Source organism: Betta splendens, chromosome 14 (assembly GCF_900634795.4).
Source record: "Betta splendens chromosome 14, fBetSpl5.4, whole genome shotgun sequence".
Taxonomy (NCBI): domain Eukaryota; kingdom Metazoa; phylum Chordata; class Actinopteri; order Anabantiformes; family Osphronemidae; genus Betta; species Betta splendens.
This window is the reverse complement of record NC_040894.2, coordinates 12,748,058-12,763,017: the sequence shown is the minus strand read 5'-3', so window position 1 is coordinate 12,763,017 and position 14,960 is coordinate 12,748,058. Positions and strand designations below refer to the sequence as shown.

Below are 14,960 nucleotides of genomic sequence, written 5' to 3'. Positions count from 1 at the left end.
TTCCATGTGGATGTGTGTCAGTGTCTTGGGTCAGATTGAGCGTTTCTCGAAACACTCGACTGCCGGGCCACCACCCAGCCTAGTGTGGTGGTGACACATTAGGTGTAAATGAGGAAGCAGTGCTTGTATAATGGCTGGAGGCAAAACTATTAAATAGGCACAAGATGGGCTGTCAAGATAAGCAGACGTAGAGAAGGTTTCAATCTACAAAACAATGCTAATGGCCATTAAACTGGCATGGCACAGGGCTTCTCAATTCTGTGTCGCTGAAGCGCTGGGTGGCTTCCAACAAATTAACATGATCCAGCTGACTGCCCCAATCCACTTTGCTTTCATCTATGGTCCAAGTCAGCTCTTCTCTCCTTCGGCAGATAAAAATGCTGGTGCAAAGGATTCCCCTCACAGGAAATGCACGCATTTGCATGTGGTCTGGGGGGAAAAAATCACTTTGGTTTTCAAACATGAATCTGAAGTTTACTTAATTGGGCAACGTTCCCATTGTACAATCTGCTCACTAATTGGACAATGCAAATAGCAGTGGTTGGTGAATACTTGTGTGTACAGCTGCTTGTTTACTAGGACAGGTGAGTGTCTATGTGTACTCTTACTGCAGGAGACAATATTGTAACTATATTTTGAATTGTAAAATATATTGATTCCACTTTGACTGCCTTGTGTCCTGACATGATCTGCTAGACAATACAAATAATTCCCACAGTAGCAGTACTTTGTTATGCAGCAGACATAGAAAACATTCAGATCATCTGCCTGAGGTGCATGGAGCATCTGTGGCATAAGCAACACTTCCTCCAATATTAGTTCCCTATAGATCCCTATAGATAATTTGCTCAGAGTTAAGATTTTTATATATTTATGTGCCATCAGGTTGAACTTGTTTGTGCAAAGTGTTAAAGATGCTGTAAAAATACTGCCAATAATCTATTGTATTCCTGTGCTACCGGTTTCACATAAATGTGTCCACAAATACCAACATGACATCATGTCCTACATAGCACAAAACGTCAGTCAATCAGTGAAGTTTCTTCTGGGAGGTTTTGAGATCATTTGTCAACATTAGGGTCGGTGTCAGCCATGCTCCTTTTAGCATCACACTCTCCCTGCACCAGCGCTCAAACTATTCATTTCCCATGAAATCTGTGGGAATAGAAATGTGCAACTTGTATACACATACACAGAGGTTGGAGTTTACCCACTGTTGAAACACTGAAAAACAAGACGACTAGCAAGCTTGCAGATCTACTGCCGATTAAGACCACCAAACCTGAACTAACTGTTTAATCTCATTGACGTAACTAACCTTGAACAACCACAGTATGGCCTCTGTGAAGGCTCCACGAAATCCCATGCTCCTGTTTTCTCCGTCTGCTCCTCTTCACAGGTACCGTTTGTTGCAGCAGAGAACTTCCGTCTGTGGAAGCAAAAAAAAGATTTATTGCATTGAATGGCTTTTTTTTTGACCGGGAAGATGTTTCATACATACATTTTAAAACTGTGACACAAAACCCCTCACGCTGATTGCTCAGCAGTGCTTGACGCAATAATATTTTGGCTGACATGCCAACAGCTAAGTACAGCTGACAGTCTGTCTTTGGTCAAGGGGCAACAGATCCCAGGGTGCTCTCAATGTGTCAGAGTAACTGATGGTGAACAATACAAAATACTTGAGGAAAAAACTGTAAACTCCAACTGTCACTTTAATCACCTGGGATTATTAACTACATAGTTATTTTTGTTAGGTAGCTTTAAAGACTGTATTAACCTTTACTGAAAATTCTGTCCTGGACTTGCCCTCAGACCATTATTAAATGGTTAAAAAGTGCTTAAAAGGGTGTTGAACAAACATGCTCCCAAGCTTCATCTACAATGTGAGCAGCATTGTTAGTAGAGAACTACTTATCCAGTCAAGAGGCTGGATAAGAGATGAAAGAGCTGGCACGATGTTTAAACATGTGGTTGTTTTCACAGAGCTTAACACTGGTTGGAAAGCTGATGAAGGTGGACAGAGCTTCTTTAGTCTGCCACTGCACAGACACTACCAGGGAAATTTTAGTGGGGTAAATCGGTTCTGCTTTCTAAACACAGTTACAAACTTACTTGTTCTGGGCTCGGTTGATATTGCACTCTTGCCAGACTCGCTCCACCACCTGACTAGCTAGCCTCCGTGGAATCCTCCCGCCATGGTGACTTGTCCTGTCCACGCTGAACATGTCAGATGATGTAGGCATCTTCACCCACTTCTGGGCCGAGTGAGAGTCCACTATAAAGAAGAGGAGTGAGATTCACAGACAAATTAAGTTAAGTCCCTTTTTTCCTGGGTATAAATCAATGGTGTTTAAACTCCTACCAGTCTGTGCCTCCTCAGGCGACGTGGGAGGGGTAAGGGTCACCAAAGACATGGCGGGCTCTCGCTGGGAAGCAGGCACTTGGTGGCCACCCGGGTAGGTGGCAGTGCAGTGGGAAGACCCCACAGGGGCCACAACAGGGATGTCAGATTGAGGAACCAGGACTAGACAGGCTGGGTACACCATTCGCACACCACCTGTAGACGCAGGTAGAGTTAAAATCAGTAGGTGTGACTGAAACATATTAAAACAGACCACCCCATAAAGTTTAAGATCAGTAAAATATTCTATAAAACGAACCGACAAGGACTTCTACAGAGGCCAGAGAGTCATCTTCCCAGTCCATGTCCTCCACCTTGTCCTCCGACACACACACTTTGGCGCTGGGACTGATAGGGTAGAATTGATTCCACTCCTCAATCAGCTTCTGCGTGGGTGGGTCTGACATCTTGAACGACTGGCCAGTAAGTGTCCCATTTAGGCCAAAAGGGCTCAAGATCACTAGAAGAATGAAAAGGTAAAGATGGGAAGGAGAGACAATTTTATTCAACATGGTGTAGTGCCTCAATTCTGGACAGCTCAGCAACAGAAAAAACAAACCATCAAACCATCAGTTTTTCCAGACATTACATAAAACCCTGTGTACAGCCTTTAACGACCATGTTCTTCCCAACTTTATTGCTTTATATTCATATTTTATGTTCCATTTCCTAATGTCTTTAAAACCTCAATATTCTGTCCATCATTAGCTTCCATAATCTCCTATCTTCCTTTACCCCCGTATTGACCAATTTCTTCCCGTCTTGATCATCTTTTCCTTGTTAATTCTCCTTTCCACTGCCCATTCATTTACCGTCTCTGGCCAATCAGCAGCGTGCCGACCTTTCCAGAGCACTACTGGGCCCAGCTGGTCCCGGCTGACTTGCCAAATACTTACAGAGCAATCCAGATGCCAATTATTGGCAAGCAGTGGCCTCTCAGAGCCCATAAACCAAGGCTTATAAAAAGGGCCACTCCTCGGCAAACACACTTGACTGCACTGACATATGGGAGTCACACAGTGAGCCCATCAGACTGCTTATACAACAGACCTACATCCATCTGAGAACACAGATTATGCTATAAACCCAACATGCATAATGCATGCGTGCGCACACAGAAACTACTGTATATGCACACCCTTCTAACACATCACAGACTAACACAAGCCATCAGCTTGTTACGTTCCCATTCTGTTCCAACGTAATCATACATTTGAATGCAAAGTGGGGAATATAAATGGCTCTACAAATGGATTGGGTGAGTGAGAGATTCAGCATTGTCCCTCTCTGCTTTGCTCATCTGCTATATCATTAATAAGCTGGATGGTCTCTGTCTTTATCTATCGATCCTGTGGCTGAACCATAAAGCAGCTTCCTGAAAGAGAAAATGAGGGAGGAACAGAAAAGACAGGTTTGGAAAAGAAACAAGAGGGGAGTGTTATAGCAACGGCATCTGGGGAATTTAGGAGCTTTCTGACAAAAACACCCTGCAGATTGTGAGCAGCATCACTGTTTAATTTGTACAGTCTTTACACCATGTCATTGCTGTAGAAGTAACTGCTACACAAACTAATCATTTTTGCTCCAAATGCTTCATACTACTGGCATTTCACTCGCAGAGAGCCTTTATGGTAAAGAAAATGTTGATTTTTTTTTTTACAATGGATAGCAAAACAATTATGATGGAATCAAAAGTGTCAATTTAATTAACTTTAATTACTGTATTGTGAAGGAGTAAATCAACACCTGCCATCATGGTGAAGTGTTACAACAACAGAATCTTACAAGGTCCCAAACCTTACTGAGCTCTGCTTTTGGATTTCAAAGTTGAATAGTTTGCGGATGTCTGGTCAACACAGCCAGTGGGCAAAGTACAGTACCACTGCAGAGAGACAGCACTGTTAAGCAGTGCTACTAGAGATATAAAAGTCTGTGTGTCAATCAGAATATAGGACCTGTATACACCATGAGGCCTAAGCATTTTAACTCTGCATACAGAACACACTACCTCAAAAAACAAGCTGGCAGTAGATTATTTACCTTGTGGTAAATTGGTATCATCATCCAGCTGTGCCAAATCATATTAATTTAAAGTGAACCTCAGTCCTCAGCAGTGTGCATGCAGCAAGAAATGAAAGCCAAGACCTGAGGGTCAGCAGTGGAAGACAGATCAAATTCTGCACAATTATGAAAGTGGTTTACCATTTTCCCCATCACCACCATTCTCTCCCCTCTCCTCCTTCCCTCCCGTATGGCTCGCTCTGCCTCTCTGTCTGTGAGTCTATCTTCAGCTCCCTGAAGACATGTCAAATGTGCTCAGATCAGTGTAATGGGCTGCGAGTTCATTACATTCACTCTGCGCCCTTTTATGAGGTCACATCCTAGAGAGGTCTGCCCGCCGGAGCGCTCTGCTGCACAGTAAACCAAGCTTGGCAAGAGGTGAGGGGAAGGAGGGCGGGCGCCGGGATGGGGAGGAGATGGATGGATCAAGGGGGATGGAAGTCAGCCCTTCCTTGTCGCTATGCTTGATTAGCCCAGAGGAAATACACTGCAGCGGGTAAAGAACATCTAACACCTGCACAGACACCACAATGCACCCGATTCCATAATATATCCACAGTCAAAGTGGCAATGTTTGCCAAAACGTACAGAGAAGGCTCAGAATAAAAGCCCTGAAGTAAAAGCCTATGGTAAAAGACAGACAGACAGAGGAGGCATTTCTAGAGCAATATAATTAGTCATAAGTAACCATCTACTAGTTGGTGGCTGGGGAGCACTATGATCATCCTAAATGACTAGCAAAGCCCATTAACATCCCTATAGGAATCCATAAGCCAAGTGCCAATAATGTGTTTTTCCCCCTTTTTCTCCCCATCAAAAGCACTAGTCTTTAACTAGATGGGACATTATCTGCTCCCATCGGTAAAGCTCTGGAGACAGTAAAAGGTTTGGCTGTACAGGAATTACTGTGTTAAACAGAGGAAGTGATCCCTGTTATAACTTGTGAGCTGACTGACATCTATGTATAGATGAGCAGATAAAAGAGCACCTTTCCTCAGTGCTCTTGTGTCACAAGTGTATCATCACACTAATCAAAGTCCAGCCTCGATGGGTTTCCGGGAAGCAACCTGTTCTATTAAGAAACACATGGCTTTTAAACATGTTGTATCCACAGTGGAGCGCAGGTGGTACGCCGCTGTTTAGTCAGAAGGTCCATTTGTGTGCCAACACCACTACTGTAGGGAATGATCGTACTGTACGAGGGCAGCCAATAAAAGCAGGCCTGTGCTGCACCGAGCACTACCGAGCTTGTTAATGCTGCGTGCAGCACGTTAAATACAAACTCCGGCAGGTTATACACGTGACACCCAAGAGACAGCATGTGATTCACAAAACCAAATCGTTCCTTCCCTGTGCATAAGAAAAAAAAATGCATCATATTACATTAACATCTCAAAAGGGTGAGAGCAGATGTTGAATCTGGGACTGCGTGAAAAAGTGAATCCTTGATGAATGTCAGCAGCCCTGACTCCTATTTAACTCTTATCCCTAATTGGAAAGGCCGACGTATGCATAAGTTGCTTTGTAATTATATTGTTAGTTTTAAACTAGCCTCGAGAGGAAAACTCTTCAGACAAACCTGGGCGTGACTTTGCCACTCCACACAGTTTGATGTGCTTTCATTTATTACTAAGCACATTACTGCCAGAATAGCTAAACATGTTTTGCCTCATCAAAGTGTACTTCAACCAGCCTGCAGAACAAAAAACTGTCCTCAGCTGAACTGTGTTCTGGCTGCCTGCGTGTGCATGTGTACAAACGTGCAAATAGTAGAGGGCTTACACAGGACTGTGTCAACTGATTATGGCCTTTTCCTCTGGAGGGAGAAATTCCAAAGCAGCCTTAAAGCAAAACATTATAAAGACTAGAAGTGAAATATTGTAGCAGTATTTATTTCACGAAATGAGGCTCAGCCTATTCTCTGTTTATTCATGTGTCACATACAATATTTCACCACCCACCCATTATATTTTAACAAAACTGGGTAACGATGCGTCCTCACCATAACTTAGTGTGACACTGCTCTTCAAGCGACATATTACAGCATCACACTTGTTGCTTATCCAGTACTGTGGTATGAAAGTGATTTTAAATGCTGCATGTCTTTAGGCAAACCTGCCAGTTAATTACACTGTATGGCAGGACAAGGTTGTATATGAAATAGATTTGTATCTGGGTGCATGTGTGACAAAGTGAATGAACGGTGAGCTTCTGGGTGTATCACAGACGCACCTTGGAAGGGACTCGACGCCTGCTGGGCCAGAGTAAGATGCTCCTCCGTCAGATGGTAGACAGGTTGGTGCTGGTTGATCTCCACACTGGTACACACGTTGCTGTCGCCGTGTAAGAAGAAGGTGAAGGCGCAGGACAGGTGTTCACTGTGTGGCAGGGAAGAAAGAGAAGGAGCAAGGTGAGTCGTTTGGGATCACGCTGCTTTAATATGCACATTTGAAAAGAAATATGGCTTGCAATAAATAATTCCAACAGTGTGAGGTGGAGAAAGGACTGCTGTGTGTGGAGGGCACGTATCAGAAAGTCCAATTCATGTTCCTGTTCACAGGAAAACAAGAGCTGGCAGGGAATGAAAGATAGAGACAGAATAGGATCATAAAACCTGTGTATTTCAATTTCAAGGCTGCAATGGAGTCTTTCTCGCTGGTCTTCTGCTTCAACATGACAGAGACTTGGTAACACGCAGAAGAATAAAAGGACACTGATCTGTGCAGCTGCTGGTCATACAACGAGATTCTACAGGTTGTATATAGCTACACTATGGATACAAACCTGCTGCATCTTTCTACTATAATGCTGTACATAAACGCTAGGACTCCACTGATGGGAATTTGAGTTTATATACTTAAAGACACAAAGATCAGGCTGGAAGAAAGTCAACACACAGTTCCAACAGGTGCCTCAAGTGTGTTTTTATGCTTCTGTGTATCTAGTCTGGATAGAGCCATGTGTAAGACAAAGGGGCAGGCCCTGACTAACCCTCGCCTCGCAGCCAGTGCGCTCAGCTACAACACTTTTCTCTCTCTCTCCGTCTCACACATGGACACACAAAAGCTCCTCTGCTCACAACGACGCCTGCCTGTGCCAGTCTGACCTCGACAGCAGACAACAAGAGTGACAAGTGGAAGGAGCAATGGAGAGTAAGGTCAGGGCAGACGGAAGGAGGCGAGGGCATTGTCCGTGGGGCTCGTTTTCAGCCCAGCCTCATTCCACATTCACACCCACACAGACGCAGGGAACGCAGGAGACAGCTCAAGTGACGGATGGCCGAATGAAAGCGGAAGCAGTGAATCTGAAGCGGATCAAACAGGGTTGCCACTGCCGTGGATTTTGTTAAGCAAATATCAGTCTTCTCTTGCTGTCGCGGCTGTGCTCTGGCACACCTACTCTGCGGAGGATTAAAGAGAAAGCAACGGAGAGGGAGTGCGAGGCAGATAGAGAGAAAGTGCACACTTCAGTAAGATAATACCACCTATGTAGGGAGGAAAGCACCCTAAGCCCCCTAGAGCTTGACGTTTATCTTACTGTCGCGTAAAGATGAGCTGGTGCTATGATTATAAATCTATGACATCGTTTCTCACTGAAAGCAGGCGAGTTAATGAAGGTGCTTCGCGGCAGACAACTAAATTTCCTTGCGACCAAAATATTCACATTTTGAACTTCAGCGAGCTGTGATGACAGGGAGGTGTCATTAATAATTCAAAATAAGTTGTTTCATTGCCAGCACAGACATGCAGGTTGAGCCTGGAAGTGCTGCACTGCACAGTCAACAAGCAAAGGAAATACCATGGTTCTGTTTACAACTGCGTTTAATGACCATGTGATTCCATGATACCTTAATAGCAGATTCATTAGCAATGTAACAGGCTCAGTGGCACATAAACAGAGGAATGGATTATAGACAGTTTGTAAAACACTTACTAAACCTCAGGAGAGACAAGGATATAAATGCAAACAGAACAAGAACACAGTGGTGAGAAGCCAGGTGAGGCTGAGACAACTGGGGAATTAGGCCACACGCTGACACCGAGAGCAAAGACGCCTTTGTTTGGGGGGGATGGCTATGTCAGAACAGCTCAGATGCTGATGTAGTAAATTACACTTGGCGCCTTTGACTTACCAAACCACCTGGAGGGTGTGTAAGAAGAGCAAGTAAAGCAATAAAGGCGATGAGTCCTCCTTATTTACACCACACGCAGCAGAGCAGGGGAACGCTGGCAAACGCGGGCCGTCTGTGGGTAGCTGCACAAAGCTCATTATGATCACGGATCGAATGAACCAGTTTTTGGGTAATGGACAAAAACATGCTCAAGTTAGCGTTGTCATTAGAATGAATGGAAAAAGGAGGAACAAGCAAACTAGAACTAAACCACAGCAGAAAGATTACCACTGTCCTCCCTTGTGCAAGGAACACCTGATAAAACAGAAACATCTGGTTTCAGGGCACTTGTAAGCGTGGGGTAGAGGGCTGCCATCTGTGGCTCAGAGACAGAAGTACAACTTATGTCTGTCACACAAGTGAATCTCTACATCTGAATCAATTCTTCACAAATGTTATCGTATACACTAATCCCTCCGCATCAGCCTGTTCGTTTAGAATAACTGATGGGTATTGTTGGTATTGAAATAGTCATGCTACATGTTCATATCACAACAAAAGCAATGTTTCAGTGGTTTTGACAAATCTCTAAGTGCAGGATAAAGAGGTGCATTTGACGTTGCTATTGTCGTTTTAACAGAATATTGCAGGTTAACACAAATTCACTCAAGTGAGGGATCCATTTGGGAGACATGGTTAAATGTTAAAAGGTGCTTAGTTAGCACTTAAACAAGCAATACAACAGCAGCACTTCACACAATAGGAAAAAGGATTTGTTGAAGTGGAAACAAGTGTGTCTATCACAAACACGAGGAGCAGGTCAAGTGCAGCCACTAAAGGTTTTTGAATCTCTAAACATCGGTATGGTTACAGTGAACAATGTTTATTTCCATTATAGAAACACAAAGGAGTTGAGGGGTGAGAACATTTATATGTTTATATAATTATGTAATATACACAAAACAGTGTATATTACACTGAAAAGATATATTTTAAATATATTAATATTTTCATATTAATATATTTAAGTTAGTTCTTGGGGAAATTGTGCAAAGACATACAACACCTTACTTAACTCCAAACTAAATCCAGAAAAATTATGTTTTCATTGGAAAACCTTTCTTGATGTGCCTACGGCTCTCCAAGAATCCCAGAAGCCCCGCTGCACAACACACTGTCTGTTGTAGTATGTCAGACCTGCCTCAAGACACAGGTTCTTAGGGATTTTATAATGTCATCTTCCCTGCAGCAAAATACTGCATGCACTTAAAAAAAGATCCTAAATCCAAGGCAAGCACAGAGCACGAGAGTCAAACACCACCTGTCAGCAGCAAACGCGAAGACGAGAACAGGAACCTTAACGTCCCTCTGCGCATCTCATCCCATTCATTTGCACCATTGTCAAAACTTAATAAACCACCTTGATGCGAAGGGAACACTGAATGTGATGCAGTAGGCTGCAGCGTAGCCAAACTCACTAGCACTGCAATCAAGATGTCGTTGATGTGATTGTGTGATAAAGACACGTCCAGTTGACTTCCGGTCTGCAAAGGTAAAGTCCTTCACTATTTCTTAATTGTGTGTGTGTAACAGAGCAGCAGCCAGAACGATGAGTGAAAACAAACAACAAAACCATGCAGAGTCCAGTAGCACAAATCCCAAAGCTTTGACTATTAAATGATCCTTCATCACGGGTTTATTTAGCCAGAAGAAGCAAACCTGTTATTGTGCAAATATCGCGCATGAGCAGATATTTTTCAGAATTTGATGTACATTAACTACATATGTGGGATTGCACCTTTCTTATTTGTTGAAAGGGCATGAAGCAGGTAGGGCTGGCGCTGCAGCTCGACACGAACCCACAGATCTTTTAATCATCCTTTCCCTCCATCTGCACCTTACCTCCCACTGCCCTCTCCTCTGCTCTATATATTTTATTAACCGGAAAACAGACCAGGCTTTTCTGTGATCTCCCGTTTGCTTTTACTCTCCCCTCGCTGTTGCACACGTCGGACGCTCGCACGGGCGCTGATGTGAGTGTCCACAGAGGCACTCCCCTGCTCCACCTCCCAGATGCAAATGGCCTTGTGGCCTTTGGCGTGGTAAACAGACAATAAGATAATCCAGTGAGGATTTGGAGCGAGGCTAAATACAAAGGAGGCCAGGTGGACACATTTGCCTTCAGCTGGCATGCCATGGAAATGAGGTGCCAAACGCCAGCGGCAACCTGTGCAGCAGCAGGGGGAGTGAGGGAGGGAGCCGACTGGGGCTGACAGGCTCCATCATTGTCACATGGATGATCTGTGGTGCAGCGCACAAACAGGCTGCCAGCCATTTCTCCACCCAAGGATTTTATCTGGCTATCAAAAAGACTATTACATTAATCTTGTGTACAACTAACACAAATCCGCCTACAAAAAAATGGAGGCTTAACATTTCTCAACTGTTCCCAACAATTTGACCTCTTCCTATTAGAAAATCAGTAAAGGTAGTAAAACCCAAAACAAAACTGCTGTTTAACAGTGTCACCATCTCACTTTCTTCTGACTTTTATTTGTATCCTTCCCCCAGATGAGTCTGTGGCTTTGTCTGCAAAGGGATATAAAAGTGGCTGTCTATGAAGCCCTTTAGAGACAATGCATACCAATTCAGTCTAAGCTGTTTGAAATTAATACGCATTGTAGTATGTTTTTTTCCTGGGATAATAGCGTTGCTTCCAAACTTCAATGCATTATAGGGATTTCTATTCAGTTTTGCTTCTGTACTGTTGAATTATTTGCTTTTGGTCCTTAAATATTATCCTACAAATTGTGAGTGTAATATCCAATTCTTTTAAAAGTACTTACAGTGAGGTGCATTAGAAAAATCACATAGTTTTAACCAATACAAGGTCAATTTTGTATTGTATTACATTTATTGGTTTTATAAATTGTTTGGAAATGTGACATTGACTGATGTAAAACAAAGCCACTGCAGTTGTGGCCCCTGCATCTGAACAGTCACATGCACACACACAGTGGAATAAGAAGCTTGATCTGAAGAGGAGAGGGGAGGAAAAGGCTGCAGAGCTGTGACATTCCACGGATGTTTGTTGGGCTGGGCTGGCCATGCTGTAAGAACTGAGCTTCCGTTCAGCTGATGTACCCTTTCTCAACCTAACAACAACAACAACAACCACCACCACCACCAGTGGGCTTTATGCAACAAAGAAGCAATCCTCCGTTTCTGGTCATTTGTAGCCATCACCTCTGGCCTGTTGTGTAATGGATAGCTGTCACAGCAGCTTTCTATTATGATGTAGAGTGTGTAAACATGTTTACACTGGTTATGTGCTGCTGCAGCGACAGACTGGCATTGGCAGAGTTTCTGGCACAACATTAATAAGCAATGTTTTTGACACTGAAGCTTACAATAACAATCAGCCAACTATCCAGTCAGCTACAAGCATGATCCCAGGAAGTGTCTGAGATTGCTTACACAACAGACAAATATTCTGCAAAATAGTGCAGGGTAAAGCTAATTATACTTTTATATCAAAGACAGGAATTAGGATAAACACTTCACTGGACTAATCTAAGACAAAATACATAATGTATAATCAGTTCACATATTTGTTTAAAGTGAAGGATGACTTTTTAAGGAGGTTAAAGAAACAACCAATTGCATTTAGTGAAACTTCTAAAAGTACTTGGCATCGCTAAGGACAGACCACTGCAGCTGAAACACTTCCTGGTTGGTGAGAATTGCACCAAACACATTCTGTCATATGAGGACATCAATAAAATTAAAGGCTGAAAAATCCTAAACGCATCCTCTAGGACCGGCACATTCACTTATACACACAGTGAGCTCTATTACTTTGAATTGATTTCTCTCTGCCACAAATGGAGCGAGGGTGAGCCTCTTTATATACGTCAGATTAAACTCGGAAGAGAGAGAGAAATGGAAAGAGATGTAATGACAAGTCCATAAAAAAAGGGGGGGAGCAAGCAGATTCATTTGAAGTGTATCACAGGCACACAAAGATACAGTCAGGGCCACTAAAGATAATACTGACATAACAGTAAGTCAGGTTTCAACACCCATTCAAATACACACACACACACACGCAGCTTTGTGTACACCTGTTAAATAAGACATGTTTAGCAATTATGCCCATTTCTGTGTTTACATAATCATTATGTTACTGTACAGTGACTGTGATGTCACATCTCCTCCTCCTTGTGAAAAGGAGTAGGAATGATTCAAATACTACACACAAACTACACCAGACAAAAAGTGCAGCAAATATTCTTACACCTACTGCATCACACAAACCTGTGAGGAGACTGTAAGGCACCTGGAAATGTATTAAATTACCCATAAAATGATTCAGCCGTGTCTTGATCAAAACTAAATAAAATGTTTAGCCAATCTGTTGAAGTCTAACTGATGTGTTGTTTTTTTGGAGAAAAGGCTGTTAAGCTTGTAAAACCTTTGAAAGCTCCATTAGACAAATCGCACTCTTCTGTAAGGCTAAACAAAAAGCGGTGTTGAAGCGAGTGCGTAGCAGAGACACACATTTGTAATCAGAGCGTGCATTCAGCAGCATCTGCACTTAAACACATAAAACCCGGAATCCTCGAATGTTGTGTGTGTAGCTCGTAACAATACAGTAAAATGTGTTTAATGACTTATTGACCACAGCTCAGCTGGTCTATACAGGTCTGAATCTTTGTGTTCCATCTCTAAACACACTGAGCTTTAATCTCTAAAACTAACATGTGGGACAACAAATAAAACTAAAGACATGTTAAACCATTCAAACCAAGTTTAAGCTACAATGACTGCATTGCTGAGGTGACAGGTCTAACACCATACAAGCATTAAATGTGCCCATCTGCATGAATCACTGGTGGACGAGTCACAGTAATCACAGTTACTTAGAAAAGCACAAGGACAAGTGCCAGACGCTCCGTACAACGCGTTCCACTGCGAGAGGCCGAGACAAAATGAAAAATCTCATCAAGACGACGGGGAGAAGTTTAAATTTGCACAATTTCAGATTTCAGACATCTGTGGCCCTGTACTATCCTATAGCCTCCCATCATGGCAGGAATGGGAGGAATGCAGGGTACTGCAGCTGAGCAGGTGGGGGAAACAAACAGAGTCTTGTGTTCTTACTTATCTTCTTCTTCTAATTTTTCCTGTCAGTGAAAAGAGGAATCTGTCTCTGCTGCTGCCCTTGAATTCAACTGCTGACACCGATACACCTTTCCTCAGTTTTACAACGCATAAAAAAGAAAAACGATGCCTGTTAGGTTTAGTAACGACAGAATTGTTTGATTTCTCAGGGCTTCTGGCTGGCACAGAGGAAACGAGGGAAGCACTGAGGAGCAGAATTTAGTTTTGGCCCCCCTTTCATTTCCTCACCCTCTTTAAAATGTAATAAAATAGTATTGGCCTCTGTTTCACGAACAAAACAAACCTGATTCATTACGTCCTATAGAGGAATAATTTATAGCTGGGTGATGCAGAATCATTTAGATAACCCCCCCCCCAATTGCTTTAGAAAACTATGGATGAATATGGCTTTAATGAGTGGAGTTACAGTAAATACAACAGATGGCTTGATGAGGATCTTTCAAGTTTAGGTTTATAGTTAAAATGCGCAAAGGCTATAAAATGCATGGCCCATAAGGTCTGTGACATAAAGAAGTTCACTTTAAATTGTCACAGTAAAGGGATGCTTTAGGAAATGGACTATTGTATAATTGTATAATTATATGTATAAATGTATAATTGCACAGCAATTAGGGAAATGACCCATACCAAAGAAAAGCAATGGTATAGAGCCATATTTATCTTCTGGACAGGATCTCTCCAGCAACATGATATATCCAGTGCACCCGGTCACATGGTCCCATAGAACAGACTCCTTGGAGTTCCTGTTGCTAGAGAGACTAAGAGTAAGGTGTATGCGGGGGGGGGGGGGGGGTTGTCTGGTGCTGGAGGAGAAGAACTGCTGAGTTGTGCTGTACCCTCATACCGGTGCTGCTACTTTACATGCGCGGCACATGTTACATATGCAGTGATGTCTGGCTGCGTTTCTCGTGTCTCACATCAATAATTCTAATGAAGCGCTCATGTGCCAGCTCCGACTGCCCTCGGTGTGGACTGGCTTGCATGCCGATTGTTGACGTGTCCCTGTGTGCTTGTGTAGTGCTGGGAGCGGGGAGGGGATAAATTTAGCGCTTTAGCCCCAGACTGGAGGCAGTGGCCCTTTATCCCGCACTGTCCTACTTAACAGTGTGCTGCTCTCCACTTCCGCCTGCCACAACGCACCGGGTCTCGCGCGTTCACCTCCCAACGCTGGGCCAAAACAATAGAGGAAGAATGTGCTCG

At 43.2% G+C, this 14,960-nt stretch overlaps 1 protein-coding gene across 1 annotated transcript in view; it reads right to left on the bottom strand.

The window, feature by feature from the left end:
• med13a (mediator complex subunit 13a) overlaps window positions 1-14,960 on the bottom strand; it is a 52,480-nt gene that overhangs the window by 17,435 nt on the left and 20,085 nt on the right. The window contains exons 4-8 of the mRNA XM_029173307.3: window positions 6,698-6,843; window positions 2,664-2,864; window positions 2,366-2,560; window positions 2,116-2,278; window positions 1,319-1,429 (exon numbers count right to left, since the gene is read on the bottom strand). Of these exons, the coding sequence (XP_029029140.1) occupies window positions 1,319-1,429; window positions 2,116-2,278; window positions 2,366-2,560; window positions 2,664-2,864; window positions 6,698-6,843 (816 nt within the window). The remainder of the gene's footprint in view (window positions 1-1,318; window positions 1,430-2,115; window positions 2,279-2,365; window positions 2,561-2,663; window positions 2,865-6,697; window positions 6,844-14,960) is intronic.